At 37.5% G+C, this 18,944-nt stretch overlaps 1 protein-coding gene across 2 annotated transcripts in view; it reads left to right on the top strand.

The window, feature by feature from the left end:
- The window catches only part of LRRC69 (leucine rich repeat containing 69), a 100,406-nt gene that overhangs the window by 34,873 nt on the left and 46,589 nt on the right, over positions 1–18,944 (top strand). For both annotated transcript variants that reach the window (XM_060199138.1, XM_007517371.2), the window contains exon 6: positions 15,849–15,950. In XM_060199138.1, coding sequence (XP_060055121.1) covers positions 15,849–15,950 — 102 coding nt within the window. The remainder of the gene's footprint in view (positions 1–15,848; positions 15,951–18,944) is intronic.

Raw genomic sequence — 18,944 nt, 5'->3', positions numbered from 1 at the left:
ATTTGTATATTGCAGATGGGAAAGCTGACACACTATCCAGGTGAGCTACTTTGTTGACCTGAGAAAAAAGTCTTATTGATCATCATGAGGATGCATCATGCCATTTCTTTGATGTAGAGCTTATAGCACATAGAAAGCATTTTCAGACCTAACAGGAAAATTCCTATTTCAGTAACATTGTTGATCAAAATCATCAATTAGCCATCTGTCTGCTATTCAGACTTTGATCACTACTTTTTAGATTTAGATGCATTAAAATTACTTCTTTGAAACAGTGTTTTGCAATTATCTGGTAATTTATAGATTTGCAAAACAATTTGGTTTTAATTTAATATATTTAATAGTGAGTAATTTTTTGAAGAAAACAGATTTGGTGCCCTTTTAGCTCAATCCTGAGGATATTGAGACTCCAGAAAAGTGATTTGAAACAGCCTTCAACTTGTGTATATTAGGACTTTCTGGATGACATTATAACCCTGATTATTAAACAAAGTGTTCTGATTTTTTTATCTTAATGTTTTTCAGACATCAAGTTGCAGATGCTACCATGATGACAACCTGACTTCCCTAGGCAGATAACCTCACCAATGTGTCCTAGAACCCTACCTCCCCAGACCCATACCCCACTAGAGAAAGATAGAAACAGGCTGAGAGAGGGGGTGGATCAGGCTGTAGACCATCGCACATGGCACAAAGTCCAAGGGCTGGTGCAAGGATCCCAGTTCAAGTCTCCAGCTCCCCACCTGCAAGGGGGTCACTTCACAGACAGTGAAGCAGATATGCAGGTGTCTGTCTTTCTCCCCCCCCTCACCGTTTTCCCCTCCTCTCTCGATTTCTCTCTTTCCTATCCAACAACAATGACAGCAATAACCACAACAATGATAAAACAAGGGCAACAAAAGGGAAAAAATAGCCTCCAGGATCAGTGGATTCACGGTGCAGGCACTGTGCCCCCAGCAATAACCCTGGGGGCGAAAAGAAAAAAGAAGCAGGCTGGGGGTATAGATTGACCTGTCAACACCCATGTCTAGTGGAGAAACATTTACTGAAGGCAGACCTCCCACCTTCTGCACACCATAAAGATCTTTGGTCTATACTGCCAGAGGGATAAAGAATAGGGAAGCTTCCAAAGGGAGGGGATTGGATACGGAACTCTGGTGGTGGGAACTATATGGAATTGTGCCCCTCTTATCCCCAAATCTTGTCGATCATTATTAAATCACTAATATTAGTAAAAATTTTTTTTTTAAAAAAAGCACCAGAGTTAAGCCCTTCACCCAGAGTTTTTGACTCAGGAGATCACTAAGCCCAAGAATTTGCACTTCTGTGAAGTTTTTGTGTGATACTGAGGCTGCAAGTCCTTCAACCATGCTTGGACAAAACACTGTAGACTAGTGGGAGCTCTTGGATTTACACTTGCACTTATGATAGTACTTGTGTATTAGAGGACTACCTCCGACAGCAAAAAGTACTGAGAAATCTGCTCTTTGTTTTAGGAATGACAGGCTAGCATAGTCCCTATTATGCTGCTCAAATAAAAGATACTTAAAAAAAAACCTTCACTGAGAGTTTGGGCTTTGAGAATTTCCTTGTGTTTTTGACTAAATACTCAAGAACATTCCTTGAACAACAGAATTCTTGTCTACTATAAAAAATACTTTGCAAAGAAGTTGGGATTTTTGGTATGTGAACAAAAGAAAGGCTTGTACTGGAGTTGGTGGACTACACCAAAGTAAGACTCTGGGGTAGGGGAGGGTTCATGATGGCAGAGGAGGACCTAGTGGGGGTTGTATTCTTATGTAGAAATGTTATACATGTACAAACTACTGAAATTACTGTCAACTATAAACCATTAACTCCCCCCTATAAAGAAATAAAAAAAGACAAAAAAAGAAATGCTTGTGTAGTTGGAGGTTGTCTTTTATTTATTTATTTTATTTTTTTGTTTATTTACTTTTACTTTTTTTTAGGTTTTCACTGAGGTTTCACTATTCCAGACTGACTTTTTCATTTAGAAAGACAGCGAGATAGATACTACAGCATATAAGCTTCCCTCATAGTTGTGAGGTCATGACCCTGACAAAGTAAGTACACCATCCAAGTGAGCTGTCCACCAAGATTCTGTGCCTCATGCTCCCAACTATAACTTCTGCAGTTCTCACAAAGTCTTAGAGACAGTTTGGCTACTTGTTTCTTTTCTTTTCTTTTCTTTTCTTTTCTTTTCTTTTCTTTTCTTTTCTTTTCTTTTCTTTTCTTTTCGCAAGTTCATGTAATTCAGTTCTTTAGATCTACATATGAATGAAATCACCTGATAGTTGTCTTTTACCTCTTTACTTACTTCACTAAGCATAATAACTTCCAACTCGAACCATTTTGTCCCAAAGGACATGATACTCACCTTTTTAAATTGTGGAGTAGTATTCCATGTACATTCACTTCTTTTGAGATAGAACACTCTTTCTGTAATACTTTTTCTTTTTTTCTGTCTGTTAAATCCTTTCATGTAACAGGAGGATGGATGTATATAGTAACTTATGAGAGAGTGTTTTGCTGAGAATAGACATCGAAAAATTGTGTCTTGTGCTAGCAAGATAGCTCATGTGGATAATATACTTGCTCTGTCATGTATAGGATTCTGGTTCAAACCCAAACCCTGTCATAGTGAAGAAAGCTTCATTGCTGTTCTCTCTCTCTTTATTGGGGGGAATTCATGGTTTATGGTCAACAGTAAAATACAGTAGTTTGTACATGTCGTAGTTTCTCAGTATTACACAGAACAATCTAACAACCTCTATGTTCTCCTCTGTCATCATGTTCAAGGCCCTGAACCCTTCCCCCAACCCCAGAGTCTTTTACTTGGGTGCAACACACCGACTCCAGTTCAAGTACTGCTTTGTGTTTTCCCTTCTGTTCTTATTTCTCAACTTCTGTCTATAAGTGAGATGACCCAATATTCATCTTTCTCTTTCTAGCTTATCTCACTTAACATGATTCCTTCAAGCTCCATCCAAGATGAGGTGAATTAGCCATTTTTAATAGCTGAATAGCATTCCATTGTGTATATATACCACAATTTATCAGCCACTCATGTGTTGTTGGGTACTTGGGTCACTTCATTTTGGCTATTACAAATTGTGCTGCTATGAACATAGGTATACATAAATCTCTTTGGATGAGTGTGTTTGGTTCCTAAGGATATATCCTCAGGAGAGAAATTGCAAGGTAGGTCCACTTCTAGCCTTTTGAGAGTTCTCCAGACTGCTCTCCACAGGGGTTGGATCAATTTACATTCCCATCAGCAGTACAGGAAGGTTCCTTTGTCATATAACCTCTCCAGCATTTGTTTTTGCTACCTTTTCTGATGTATGACATTCTTACAGGAATGAAATGGTATCTCATTGTTATCTTTATCTGCATTTCTCTGACAATCAGTGACTGGGAGCATTTTCTCATATGTTTGCTGGCCTTTTGTATCTCTTCTATAGTGAATATTCTGTTTATGTCCTCTTCCCATTTTTGGATGGGGTCATTTGTTTTCTTGTTGCTGAGTTTAGTGAGCTTTTTATGTATGTTGGTTATTAGCCTTTTGTCTGATGTATGGCATGTAAAAGTCTTCTCCCATTGTGTAAAGGGTCTCTTTGGGTGGTGGTTTCTTTTGCTTGCAGAAGCCTTTTAATTTGATATAGAAGAAATCTCTCTTTCTCTCACTCTCTAACAAAGTTGACTCCAAGCAGCGAAGCCATGGTGATAATTAAAAAAATGATATGGTAAAAATCAAACAACAACAACAAAAAACCTTTAAATCAGTTATTATTACATTATCATAGTTATTCTTTCCTTTTAGTTTCAAATAGTTTATATTCAAAATTCATTTGACTCTGTTGACTCTGTGTCAGAGTTAAGAATCCTAAGCATTTGTATATTCCTCAAGTTTGTGGGTATAGAGTGTTTTTATAAGAAAAAATGAATGTGAGAAAGTTCTCATGCAATGCTATTGTTTAGAGAAAAATCATGTTTAGACTATTTATGGGGAGATAATATTTATAGTATTTATTCTACTTTATCAATACCCCCATTTATCCTTTCAAGAATTCTTCAATTATTGTAAATTAAATATGAGAATAGTTCAAGCACACTACCCTTTTATAGAATGATAAATACAGAAAGAAAAAAATTTAAGCAATTTTCCCAGAAGCAGAAATCATCTGAATGGCAAAGAGAAGACTTGATTCCACTATTCCCAAGCAAAAACTGAACAAGGCTGGCTTAGCCTTGTGTGACCTTAAGCACGTAATTCATTTATTCTATGTCTCTTTTATTTCCTGAGCAAATTGGAGATATTAATAACAATTCTATCATACTTTTCTCTAAGACTTTGTGAGAGCTCTGGTGGTTATAGTTGGGAAGATCAAGGGACAGAACTTCAGTGTGGAACTATATTATGTAGTCTTATCATCATGTAAACCACTATTACAATTAATCCTGGAAAAAATAACAATTACTTTGTTGGGAAATTGACTGTTGGTGCTCAACAAATATGGATGGAATGAATGAGGGCTGGATGGGTAGCATAAGTGTATATAAACTTTCATGCCTGAGACTCCAGAATTTCCAGGTTCAGCCCCTGGCACCACTATAAACCAGAGTTGAGTACTGCTCTGGTAAAATAAATAAATAAATGGAGCAAATATATTTTTCAATTCAGGGTGGCTAAGCCACTTGCCAGTCTATCTAGTGCAAGGACACCTTTGGAGGCAACAAATCCATGAATGCACTAGAATTATTCTACTGTGCAATTAGTAGGGTAAATACTATCTGACACACATGAGTTTATAAAGGAGTATAGACTCTGTGTAGCATACTCAACTTCCTATTCCCTAAATGTTCTTTTCTTGCATAACAATTCTATGTTGCTTTCTTCTGCAGATCCATTCATATTATTCCAGCCCACCTTGGTCAAGCAGTAAAACAGAACCAACAATCTCTGAAGGAGGCCCCTTTCCCTTGGACCTTAACTTTTTATTGCTTGCTTTTTCTGTTTCATCCTTTTTCTTTTCTCTTGGCTCATTGGGTTTCTGTCAGGCTGATTCCTCTGAAAATTGTACGCCTTGTTACTAAACTCTCATATTCGGACTCTTTAGTCACACTTGCTTGACAGTAGTGTATAATATAGACTGATAACTTGTTGTCATTCTTGGCCTTATATTTATCTACTCATAAGACTTAAGAACTTTGGGAGTCGGGCAGTAGCGCAGCCGGTTAAGCGCATGTGGCTCAAAGCACAAGGACCCCCGCTCCCCACCTGCAGGGGAGTCACTTCACAAGTGGTGAAGCAGGTCTGCAGGTGTCTGTCTTTTTCTCCCTCTCTGTCTTCCCCTCCTCTCCCCATTTCTTTCTGTCCTGACAACGACGACATCAATAACAATAACAATAATAACTACAACAACGATAAAAAAGCAAGGGCAACAAAAGAGAAAATAAATAAGTATTTTTAAAAAGTTAAAAAAAAGACTTAAGTCCTTCAAAAATGCTCCCAATACCTTTTTACTTTGTCTTTGTGTTCAATGCAATATCAAGTAAAACAAGTCATTTATTTATTTTTACATACTTTATTACAGAGTTAATAGTTTATCTGCAAAACACTTTTCCCCTCTATTTAGGTCCTTTTCCACCATCATGAATCAGGACCCCAGAGCCCCTCTCCTCCCTGCCCCATCCCATTCCTTTTCCTTTTTTCCCAGAGTCCTTTGCTTTGGTGCATTACACCAAACCCAGTCCAAATTTTATTTCATATTTTGCTTCCTGACTCTGTTTCTTAAGTTCAGCCTATGAGTAAGATCATCTAGTATTTAACCTTCATTTTCTGGCTTACCTCACTTAACATCTAAGATGAAACAAAGGAGATAACTTTGTCTATTTTTTTTTTTTTTGCTTCCAGGGTTATGACTAGGGCTGAGTGCATGCACCAGGAATCCTCTGCTCCTGGCGGCCATCTTTTTTCCATTGTTGCTGTTATTGTTGTTGTTGGATAGGGCAAAGAGAAATTGAGAGTGGAGGGGAAGACAGGAGGAGAGAAAGAGAGACATCTGCAGACCTTTGCTGCTTGCAACCTGGGGAGCTGGGACTTGAACCATCCTTGCATATAGGTCCTTGGCTTCACACGGTGTGTGCTTAACCCAGTGCACTACCACCAACCTCCCTCACCCTCCCACGACTTCATAATTTTTAACAGTAGTATTTTATTTTGTGTATATACCATAATTTTACAGATGTATTTTTATGAGAGGGGGGCCAGAGCACTGTTCAGTTCTGGCATGTTTTGGTAGTATTGGATAATGAATCCAAGACCACTGTGGCCTCAGACATTCAGTTCTTGTACTCTACTGTTGAGCTATATTTCTGGCCCCAGTTATTATTTTTCAGTGACTCTCATAAGCATCAAATGAACTCAAGTATCTTCAATAAAATTTCTATGTAGAACAATTACACACAAGTATGTGCACATACACAGAAGCACACCTAAAGAGGACAGTTCATTTTGGAATAAGAGAAATGTTTATGTGAAATTGACTGAACACTTGAATGGTTATTTCAAATTTCAACGTAGCCATGATTTAAAAAAAAAGTCCTTAAGTGGTCAAAAGTGCACACAACTGTGGAAATGTAGCTTCATGGGAAACATGAAATTGTTTTGTTTGCCTTATATTAAATCTTCTATCAAAACTTTAGAAATTCTTTCATAAGATGATTAGAAAGTAGCTTAAAAATCATATGCAAAAAAATGATATGCAGCAATGTGTCCAAAAACCTGTGGTCAAGGTTATATCTGGAAATGGCCACAATCTAGAGATTAAGTTTAATGTATTTACTTTGCTCAAATTCATGAGAAATTCCAGTTGTGACCCTCATTCCTTTTTACCTTCCTTTCTTTATGAATAGCAACCTCAGAAATCCACTTTGTTCCTGTTCTCATAGCTATGGTTTATTTTCTGTCTCTATTATATATTAAGAAGACTATACCCTATCATAAAGCTCATTAAATGCCTCTCTAGAATTTGACCTTAGTTTGAAAATAGTATATTTTTCTTTGGTTGTCAGTGCTGCTCTCAATGGTTCAGTTTATTAGGAGATATACATTTAAAATAACATCTAGTGACCTTTAAAATAAACAGGACCCAAGCCAATGCTCGCATAATGAAAACCCCTTGTGGGCTCTGTGTTTTTTTATGTAAGTGATGTAAGTCTAGCTAATATAGATTTAGTGAGTTCCAAAACCTGACTAAATGGTTTGCCTGTCACTGCTTTTTATGAGAATGAGATCATATTTTTCTGCTATTTCTTGTATATGGGGGTGTGCAAGGAGAAGGGTGTTGAATTATATGGTATTCCTTCTCAGGCCATTCTAATTCTAAAATTTCATAAATGATAGACCTTTTGAAGACTACAAAGTTTAGAAAAAACTCATTAAGAATATTATCCTGTAAGCAAAGAGGATTTTGTTAAACTACTGGTTCAGAAACTGAGAGTTCAGTTTAAGGGCTATAGCTGCTCTTCTTTGCTTAACCAAATTAAACAATCTGAGTTTTGCTTTTCTGCTACTTTACCTGCTCTTTTCAGAGTGAAAGGTTGATTCTGGATTCTGTAAGTGTTGCAAAGAATCCTGTTTTCATGGTATAGTGGTTGTTAAACAAAGTTTATTTTTTTGCTAGTAACTCTTGGGAATTGTATTAGTCTAGCCAAGTATCTAAAGTAATTCAGGAGATAAAAGGAAGCTTGGCTCCTTTCTTTAAGATGGTGATTCAACATTTTAACTAACACTCATCTCACTTCTTGTAAGGGTAGATTTATTTGTTCAAAGTTAGAGAATCAAAAATGCTGCCTTGTGATAAAAGTGGAGTTTAAATGATTTTAAACTGATGGCCAGTGTCTTTGAAGAACTGAAGTTTATAAAAATGAGAAAAAAAATTTTTTTGAGAGAGAGAAAGAGAGAGAGAGAGAGAGAGAGGGAGAGATTAAAGATTACTTCAATGTGGTAGGGGCTGGGTTTGAACTTGGATGCTGCCCATGACAAAGCAGCATAGTAGCCAAGTAAAATATTTTGATGGCCCAATGAGAAAGATTTTAAAGAGTGACTTTTCCTGTGGAGGAAGTAATTTAGTGGTAGAGTACATACCTTGCATGTCTGAGACTCTGTGTTGGAGTTCTCATCATCACATGTGACTGGATGGTACAGGCAGAAATTGAGAGGGAAGTAGGTGATTGAGAGGGAGAGAGACAGACACCTGAAGCACTGCTTCACCACTCAGAAAGCTTTCCCCTGCAGGTAGGGACTGGGGGCTCAAACCTGGATCCATGGGCATTATAATTGGTGTGCTCAACCAGGTGTGCCACCACCTGGCCCCAATCTTAATCTTTTTTTTTTTTTTTTTTTTTGCTTAAGCCTCATTATATTGAGGAAACATTGAATTACTAAGTTGTTGTCATGAGGGTGCATTTCCACATTTTCCCATTTTTTTAGGGCCATGGTGTATATTACACATTCCACTGAATGTCTCTTGGTGAATAACAAGGAGGGTCAGTTCCGCACTAACTGCCCTCATAGAAAAGGAACAAGAGGGCTTATATCTCCTTGGAGGAAGCTCAGGACTGCCAACCAAGAACTGTCTTTCAGTATAGGTTTACATCTCCACATAAGACTGCTTCTAGAAGGTGCAATACTGGGAATGAGGTTTATGGATAAGCATATTTTCCTGATAAAATTGGACAGATTTGTCTAGTTTCCCCTGCTCTCCTTTATCTCTTGCTCTTTGGTCTTTCCTTCTCATTTCCCAAACTTGATTGACAACCAGCAGCCACTTTTGCACTAAAGTGACAAGAATGAAGATATATGATAACACCTGCTGTTATCCTATTTTATTTTTTCTAAGCCATTTCTTATTTATGATTACTAGTGGTTTGCAAGATTGGAAAACTTCACCCACCGTCAGAGTTCTGTGCCCTCAAAACAATAACCACCAGAGTTCACACAGAGTCCTAGAGACAGTTTGTTTACTCCTGGTTTTTGCAAGTTCACGAGTTTCAGTTCTCCAGATTCCATGAGTGAAATCATATGGAAGTTGTCTTTCACCTCTCTACTTGTTTCACTAAGCATAATCACCTCCAATTCCATACATTTTGTTTCAAAGGACACAATATTATCTTTCTGATTGCAGAGTAGTAGTCCATAAAGTATATGTCCTATAACTTATCCAGTCATCTGTTTGTCATTGGGCATTTAGGCTGCTTCCACTCCATGGCTATTGTAAATAATGCATAGGGGTGCATATGTCCCCCCAATTAGTGTTTAATAATTGCTACTTTAACAGTATATTAATATGCTATAATTAATTTTCTTAGTATAATAAAGGACTCGATAAAATCATGAAAAGTTAAATATTTTGAACGCTGAATGTGTGCTTTATGGTAGAAATCATAATAATGTAAATGATTGTAGAGTTGGTTTAATATTAATAATTAGGAGTAAATACTTCTTCAAGACTGAAAACTTATATTTGAAAACAAAGATGAGTCAAATTCTTGGGGAAAAGTTAGCACTTTATTTTGATTTAGAAAGTTCTTGACAGAAATAAATTATTTAAGTGTTAATTGATAGTTTTCTTTTAGCATAAAGAGCAGGGGGTTGGGCGGTAGCACAGTGGGTTAAGTGCACATGGTGCAAAGTGCAAGGACAGGTGTAAGGATCCTGGTTCGAGCCCCTGGCTCCACACCTGCAGGGGGTCAATTCACAAGCAGTGAAGCAGGTCTGCAGGTGTTTGTCTTTCTCCCCCCCCTTTCTGTCTTCCCCTTCTTTCTCCATTTCTCTCTGTCCTATCTGGCAACAACGACATCAATAACAACAACAATAATAAGGGTAACAAAAAGGAAAATAAATAAAATATTAACATAAAGAACATAAATAAATGTTTAAAAAATTTAGTGAATGATGAGACTCTAAACAGCTTAAGAGAAAAAAATTGGAGGGATTTTATCTTTCTATAATTTCTCAACTTTTTTTTTCCCATTAGTATTTCTCTTTTTCTCCCAGGAACATTTTATGACATTTTCTTCCTAGTAACAACTATCCCTTCTCCATTGACTTTTGTAACAGAGATATACTATATATAGATTAATATTTCCAGGTATGATTAAGTTTTGAGGGTCACAGACCATTATAATTTCTAAGATTGATTTTGCCTCCCCTATAAAGAAACTTTCACTTCCTTGAGGATATCAGTTCTCACTGCCATAGATGAAAGCATGAGCTGAACCAGCATTCAATTTGAGAAAAAAAAAACAAAAACTCTTACATTCTTACTTTTACCACATGGGCCAACTATGTGGGAAAACTTTAAAGCTTCTGAGAAAATCCTAGAATTAGTGCAGATATGGAGATAGACATCTTGCAATCCTTGAAATATTTTTAGTCCTGGAAAATTTTTTTTTACCTACTTTGGGAAGCTGTCTTGTTTAGTCTTTTAACTGAGTACAGTGGGAATCTATGTCCTCTTGCCTCCATATCAAAATCTTTGTAGACTGGTAAGTAGAGTTTGAGGAATGTGTGTTAAATCATTTCTAGAAAACTACTTCATCTTTTTTTCTTTTCTTTTTAATTTTTTTCCCTGTGTCTTCTTTGAAAATAAAGATAAGTAAAAAGAAGAAAAGCAAAATTCCAAACACAAATCAGAACTTGGACTTCCCAACAAAGTCTCAAAACCTAGATATAGACTAGGTCCTATGAGATAGGGCATATATTCACATGTATCCATAAATTAGGACACAATATATACCTGAAAGCAGAAGTACACAATAGTTTACAGTGGGATATCTTTTTACATTGATGTCTCTAATGGTTGTTAACTATCAATAATTATCAGGTTAATTTAAGTTTTTATCTTCTAGCTCTTATTTATTTATTTTTGTAATTTGAGGAATGAACACCAGACTTCACACAGGCAGAATATCACTATTTAATGCCCCCGCCAGTCCCAACTTTTAATTATTTATTCTAGAGAGAGTGAGAAGAAAGAGATGACACTTCAGCATTGATCTCCACTGTTCATAGAGTTCCTTTATTGTATGTAGTCTGTGGTATTTCTATGTGGTTCATATGCTTGAACCCAGAACCTTCCTCTTGGTTAAGGTTCTGTTTCTATTGGGTAAGGTGTCTCCCAATTCCTCAGCTTCTTTTTCTTCTCCTTATGCTTGTTTTGTTTTGTTTTTACACTTTGGAAAATTGAAATTTCCTGAAAGATTGCCAGTCAGCTCTCTTTATAGTCCACTTGGTGGAAGAAGAAATAGTTCCTACAAAAGAAGAAAAAGTTCTTACAAGAACTTTCTTTGATCAGTGAGAGTGTGGAAATGCTTGAAACAACCCAACAACTAGTGCATTCCTTTCTGCTGTTGCCAGCCACTCAGGGCCCGATCGATCTTAATGTCCTCTAGTCAAACCTCTGCTCCTACCAGCCTGTAGGGAGAGGAAATATAGGGTTGGGAAGTGTGGTTGTAGAAATAAGAATGGGTTGCTTAGGCCACAATCTTCTTCACAATCTGTACCTGAGATAATACAGTACTCTTCCTGCCTCCATTTCTCTTTGCTTCACTGCTCTTGAAACTTTCCCCCTGCAGGTAGGGGCTGGGGCTTGAACCCAGGTACTTGTTCATTGTAATACATGTACTTAACCAGGTGCACCACTGCCCTGCACCCCTATTGTTTCTCTAAACCATTACTTGCAGTGGAGTTGTATTAACTCTATATTGAGTCCCTTAGATTTTGTTTCCATTTCTTTCCTATTCAACCTGGGTTAATGTGTACATCATCTCAACATGTTTCTATTCCTGTGAGAATTTCTTTTCCTGTTTCTAGTGGCCAAATTCACTTAACTATGTTTGAAAAAATATTTGTAAGGATTTGGCATGGGAGAGACAGGCTGATAAATGTCTTTAGCTTTACCATCTTGAAAATGGAAGTACTTGTAATTAACTTGTTCAAACAATGGCTTATACATTGTAGCATATGAAAGTGCCTTTATCATGTATGGTAGAGCCTTTATCATGTATGGTAGAGCATGTAATTCAAAGTAATGAAAGAGGAAGTCAGTCAGTAGCACAGTGGGTTAAGCCACACAGTGTGAAGTTGAAGGACCAGCTTAAGGATCCTGGTTAGAGCCCCCAGCTCCCCACCTGCAGGGGAGTCCCTTCACAGGTGGTGAAGTAGGTCTGCAGGTGTCTTATCTTTCTCTCCTCCTCTCTGTATTCTCCTCTCTCTATTTCCCTCTGTCCTATCTAACAATAATGACATCAATAACAACAACAATAAAAACAAGGGCAACAAAAAGGAAAATAAGTAAAATATAAAAAAAAAAATAATAAAAATAAAGACAATGGAAGCCAAAATAATAAAGAAAGGAGAGGGAAAGAGAGAAGGTGTTAGATGAATTTAAAGAGATAATACAAGGACAAAAATCACAACAGAACCCTATAAATAATTTTTTATTATTGTAGTTATTGTTGATGTTGATGCCATCATTGTTGGATAGGACAGAGAGAAATGGAGAGAGGAGGGGAAGACAGAGAGGGGGAGAGAAAGATAGACACCTGCAGATCTGCTTCACCGCCTGTGAAGCAACTCCCCTGCAGGTGGAGAGCCGGGGGCTCGAACCGGGATCCTTATGCTGGTTCTTGTGCTTTGCGCCACATGCACTTAACCCAATTCACTACTGCCTGACTCCCTATAAATCAATTTTTATATGATTCTGTAACCTATAAAGGACTGCACGTTTCATTGATTAAGATAAATAAAACCACATTTCATTGATTGAGATAAATAAAACCATTCAATGACTTTGAGCAAGCATATAATGTGATTTAGTTTACATTGTAAGGAGATCACATTCTTGGGGGTGGGCCATACAGTGGTGGAAGGTCCTTTTGGCTACTGGTTCTCAGAACAAGAACAGAAATAGGGTCTAAAGCAGTAATGAGAAGAGAACAAAGAGGAGAGACAGATAAACTATAGTTGTTTTTGCTACAGTAGTATCTACATTTGAAAGACTTGAAGAAAATGGTGGAATCACTGAACTATGGTTTTAATTCTCAAGATACGGAAGGTAGGGAGAATCATGAGATTAAGGACTTTCAGTTGTTTTTGATGACCACCAGAATCTCTAAAATATGTGTGTGTGTGTGTGTGTAGCTAGACTCTCCTACATGTGTGATTGCATCACTCCTGGACTATATATTTTTTATTCAGATAAAAATATTGGGCATTGTGAGAGGGAAACTCAGAGAGGAGGAGGCTAAGAAACAGAAAAGCCATACCACCAGAGCTTCCCCCACATCCACTGTGTTCCCACATCATGTCAAGACTTAAATTTGGACTATATAGATGTTCTCATCTACTTGGAGCTATCTCTCTGGCTCCTCTAGAAAGATGTTTAAATTCAGGACTGGCTGGTGGTGCACCTGGTTGAGCACATATGTTACAAAGACCGGGATTTGAGCCCCTGGTTCCCACCTGCAGGAGGAAAGCATTACATGTGGTGAAGCAGTGTTGCAGGTGTCTCTCTGTCTCTCTCCCTCTCTATCACCCCCTTCCCTCTAGATGTCTGGAAGTCTCTATCCAATAAATAAATCAAGATAAAAAATTATTAAAAAGTGGTTCATAAAAAAGTACTTCATAAAAAGATGTTTAAAATCAATTATTTTTAATGTTTTGAGACTTTGTTGTCTATCAATTTTTTGACTGAAATAGTAGAAGTACCTTTAATTTACCAATTAATATGAGATGGAATGGTGTTATAGTATTAACTCATCCTGGCTCATGAGAACCACTTTTGGACATCTCTTCCCAACTCTTTGTTAAGTGATTGAAATAATCTGTATTTATATCATGGAATCAAAATGCACCACAAACCAGGGCCTTTGTTTCTTTGTTTCCCAAGAATGGTTTGGCCAGCACACCTGGAAATAGTTCTTAATTCAAGGAGGACAGGCTTAAGGAATTAAACAAACTGAATATTGCAGATTTATTTATTTATAGAGTGTTGCTCAGCTATGGCTTATGATGATGCTGGACATTAAAGCTTGGGACCTCAGAGCCTTGGGAATGAAAGTCTTCTGAATAACTGCTATGCTATCTCCCCAGTTAGAATATTGTAGTTTTTAAAGTCATTTATGATTAAATGTCAAGAAAGAACATTTTCATACAAGAACAGGGAATGCTACTGTTGATGGAAATATACATTGATTCTCTGGAAAGAAATTTGAAAAGAGCTAATCAAACTTTAAAACTTTTTGGTTTTGAATAGCAGGAGGAATATTGAATGACTTCTCTCCTAGGCAGAGTATAAGAAGCAAAGAACGAGTAACACAGGGTGGAATTTAGATTAGCTTGGTCTATTTCAGTAGATTAAAGGGAGGAGGGGTTGTGGTGGGGAAGCTTTCAGTTGTTGGTAGGTGTTGTGTGCAATTCAATAAGAAACCGTATTCATGTGACAAAACCGTCTTGTAAATCATTATTTGCTCCATAAATGATTTATGAAATATGTCAGCTCTTTGGTAATTTCACCCTGAATATAACTGTGTGCCTCAGAATGGGGGAGGGAGCATGGAGAGGCCCAACTGCTATTGGGAACATGCCGTGGGGGAGGGGTGTGGCCTGGTTCTTTTTTCCTCCCTGGACACCCTGATCTGAGACTGGGCTGTCTGTCTCCTCTCAGTGCACTTAATGAGGTCAGTGTCATCAAGAGGGGTGAGGGAGTGGGAGGGTTGTTTAGATGGTGGTTTCCTTCTTGCTAGGGCTCATCCTGTGTAGGTCATCCTAGCTCCTCTAGGTGGGATTTACATGGATCCAGTGCACATGGATCCACGGATGTCTTTTCTCTCCTCTTCTCAGGGCCTCTAGCTCAGGGCTGTGGCTTCTCCTCACCAGACCTACTCTCCAGCTGATGAAGTGTGAACTCTCTAGGTGTTCTCCTGAGCATAGTCTGCACTGGTCTCTTAGGTTCAGGTAGTACTTCTGTCTCACCTGGACCTGCAGGACTCTCTGTTTGCAGGTCCTCTACTTTACTACTTTCTTGGGAGTATCCTATTACTATCTTGGTCTCTTATTTTCTGCAGCTAGTGAAAATAGTTCTTATTTTTATCATTTTACAGCTGAAACAGGCTTAGAGTAATAATTCCCTGCATTCAGTTTTGAAAGCCACATCAGTTCTTGGTTAGGAAGGCATAATGTTAATGTGAGGGAATTCCTTACTTTTATATTCATGGTTGGATTTAGTTTTTTTTTAATAGAGTATTTAATTTTCTTGCAAACTATATGTTGTTTTGTTTTCACTTTGCACACACAAAAATGATAATAATGAGAACATTTTGATGTTCTTGTTTCTCTTACCTTCCTCCCTTATTTTAAATGGATCCTAACACAGTCATTGAGATCTGGAATTTGGTATAGACTAGAATGATAGTTTATCATCACACTTAGTTATCTAACAAACAAATTACTTGCAGAAGCTTCCCAGCATTTGGTTAGCTAACCTGCAGTCAATCACTAGTCACTACTATGGTAGTGGACAAGATTTTCTCAACCTTCTAGTTCTTAGGATGCCAGTATGTTCTAAGGTCATTGCCTTACATGCTGGCTTAAAACCTCTTATTTTTGTACCAAATAGAGTATATCCTGATATTAAAATTCTTATGTGAAGTTAAGCACTATGTAAGTAAATTTCAGTCTGATTTTGATTTGATTATGTAGCTTCAGAAGGGGTTGCTTATTTTGTTGTGTCATCAAGTTTCTGTTTTGTTTTGAAAAGTTTCAGAAACTGAAGTTGAAGGAGCTCCACTGTGAGGGGAACCCACTGTTCTTGAAGAAGCCTTTTAAAGCTGTCTTACAGGATGACCTCTGCAGTTTACAGGTGACAACTTCTGTTCTTCATACAGATCTTTCCACTAAGGTCATGAATTGAGTTTTCAAGAACTTTTAAATTTATTCTTTCCAAGCCAGAAAACGATGTGGATCCTAAACATAATCTCTTTGACCTATTTACAAGTCTAACACAATCCTATCTGATTTTCAGAATGGCTGAATTCAGAGAAGTGGAAACATTTTGTTGGCGAAAAGGAGAGGATAACTTTTTGTATGCTTGCCGTCCAAGTATTTTTGTCAATATTGTATTGAATTTATTCTTTTTTTGATATTTTATTTACTTACGAGAGAAACAGTCATACTGTGTGGTACATGCATTGCTGGGGATCAACTTCAACACTAGCTGCTGCACCACCTCCTGGGCCACAGGATTTATTCTTAGTGTGTGTGTGGGGGTCTTTTCCTCTTTCATTCCATTTTTTCTTGATTCTATTCCTAGTGAGTCTTTGAACATCATCCAGTTGAATTAGCTGAAGATATTACAAGAATAAATAGGAAAACGTATTAAAAGGATTTTGTCATGGTATCAAGCAGCACAGGATACCGAAGATTCCTCACAGACACAAGTTTTTTGTTTGAGAGAGCCTGGACTCCACTGACACGCACACTTATATAGGTGGGAGAATATAGTGAAGCTCCAAGTTTTGTACCTGAGTTCTTTTATTCACATGTACTAAAATACGTAAAAAATTCCAAATTCCAGAAGAGCTAATTCAAACAGGAAGTGGAACAGAGCAGGGTCATGAATAAACAGCTTAGTAGTGGTAATTGGCAATTGGCTCGTATACATTCTAGATCTAACTATCTTTATGATTGATGTGGTCAGTAAGCTGTGATCCTTTCTCATCTCTGATCAGTGGCCAAGAGTTTTCTCGAGGGTTTTTGTCCACACTAGAGCTTTTGTTCTTTGACCTCATCCCTGTTTGTGGAGTTGCAGATAACTCATTGAATAAAGAGCCCTTTAGGTACTGAATTATGCATTAATCCTAAGTGTTCAGATATTTAGTCTGAATGTTCCTCTACAGGACTGATGAATTTAAAATTTCAGATCCTACCACATTTGAGTATGAGATATCAACTTCTCAGTACGATTTAGGTCTCTGGTAGAACATGCAGGGTCATCTCAAAATTTTCAGGATTCACATTTCTTGACTGAAAGATATAACTACCCTTGTTCTGTATTTTGTTATATTTATTATTATTGTTTTGACCAGAGCTCTGCTCATCTTTGGCTATTAGTGCTACTAGGGATTGAACATGGGATCTCTTGTGTGCCAATTATTTGCCATTGCTGCTATATTTATCTGCCCCATTTTGTTTTAAAATAATTTCCCCTTATTTCATAAAAGTATGTACTTAATTATGGAAAACTGGAAAATGTAGAGAAGCAAGAAAGAAATAAAACTTAATTTATTACAAAAAACAAAGTTTTTTTTTTTTTTGCCTCCAGGGTTATTGCTGGGGCTCAGTGCATACACTACACTGCTCCTGGATGCCATTTTTCCCATTTTGTTGCCCTTGTTGTTATTGTTATTATTGTCACTGCTGCTATTGTTGGGTAAGACAGAGAGAAATCAAGAGAGGAGGGGAAGACAGAGGAGGAGAGCAAAACACCTGCAGACCTGCTTTACTGATCCTGAATCGACCCGCCCTGCAGGTGGGGATCTGGGGCCATCCTTACAGGCCATGCACATTTAACCCACTGTGCTACCACCCAGCCCCCAGTTTTTTTTTTTTTTTGAGTCAACAGAGTTGATATTTTTACATTCAGAAATTGATTGTGCATTTTGACATTTATCTAGAATTTTCCATACAGTCATAATTAAAATAATTAGGATTCCCAAATTTTAGGTACTATCTGGAGACCTATTTAATTACTCAAAAATTTTGGCTATATTTCTTTTTTTTAAAAAATATTTATTTATTTATTTTCCCTCTGTTTTTGCCCTTGTTGTAGTCATTATTGCTGCTGTTATTGATGCCTTTGTTGTTGGATAGGACAGAGAGAAATGGAGAGAGGAGGGGGAGACAGGGAAAGAGAAAGATAGACACCTGCAGACCTGCTTCACCGCTTGTGAAGCGACTCCCCTGCAGGTGGGGAGCTGGGGGCTTGAACCGAGACCCTTATGCCGGTCCTTGTGCTTTGTGCCACCTGCGCTTAACCGCTGCGCTACCACCCAACTCCCTATATTTCTAATAAATAAAAGTTTAAGGCTATGACACTTGGATGTAGTGATAAGGTTATATGTAGCTTGTAAAGGAAGAGAAGACAGACCTTTAAAAGAAAAAAGAACAGTTATATATAAATATAGACAGTTGTAGAAATAATAGTTAACTCGTATCTGCAATTTTAGGAAAACTGTTACAGCTTAAAATAAAGGGATTGGGGATTCAGAACTCTGGTGGTGGGAACAGTATGGAATTATACCCCTGCTAACATGTAATTATATAAATCAATATTAAATCACTGATACAAAATAAAAATTTGTTCCTGATGGAGATGACCAGTGACAATGGAGAGGGATCTGTTCGAGGTCTAGGCCCATCATGTCTGTGTGGGAATTCCAGGACTCCCCAACTAGGGTCCCAGATGATGGGGAAGGGCCTGATAGTGACTAAAGAGTCATCATTAAAGTATTCCCATCTCTTGCCATTATTCAACTTTTATAGTCTTTACACTGATAAGGTTAGCTTTGGAGTGAGTGAGGGAAGTATAATAGGAAGTAGATGAGGAGGGTATGTAGGTCTAAGTAGAAACTATTTCATTAGGAACATTGTGGTGTCTTTTTAGGTCTTTCTACTTTCTTGCTTCATTTATTGACTCACTGAAGACTATTGTGCACTTTTGTTTTCAGGTATATATTTTGCCCTATTTTATGGATGCATGTGTACATATATGTGCTATCTCATGTGATCTGGTTTATATGTAGATTTTAGGACTTTTTTTAGGAAGTGAACCACCCTAAATAGAATTAGAGATTTG

This window comes from Erinaceus europaeus, chromosome 1, assembly GCF_950295315.1.
Source record: "Erinaceus europaeus chromosome 1, mEriEur2.1, whole genome shotgun sequence".
NCBI classification, from domain to species: domain Eukaryota; kingdom Metazoa; phylum Chordata; class Mammalia; order Eulipotyphla; family Erinaceidae; genus Erinaceus; species Erinaceus europaeus.
Note: the sequence above shows the minus strand (reverse complement) of the source record. Positions and strands in the feature narration are given on the sequence as shown.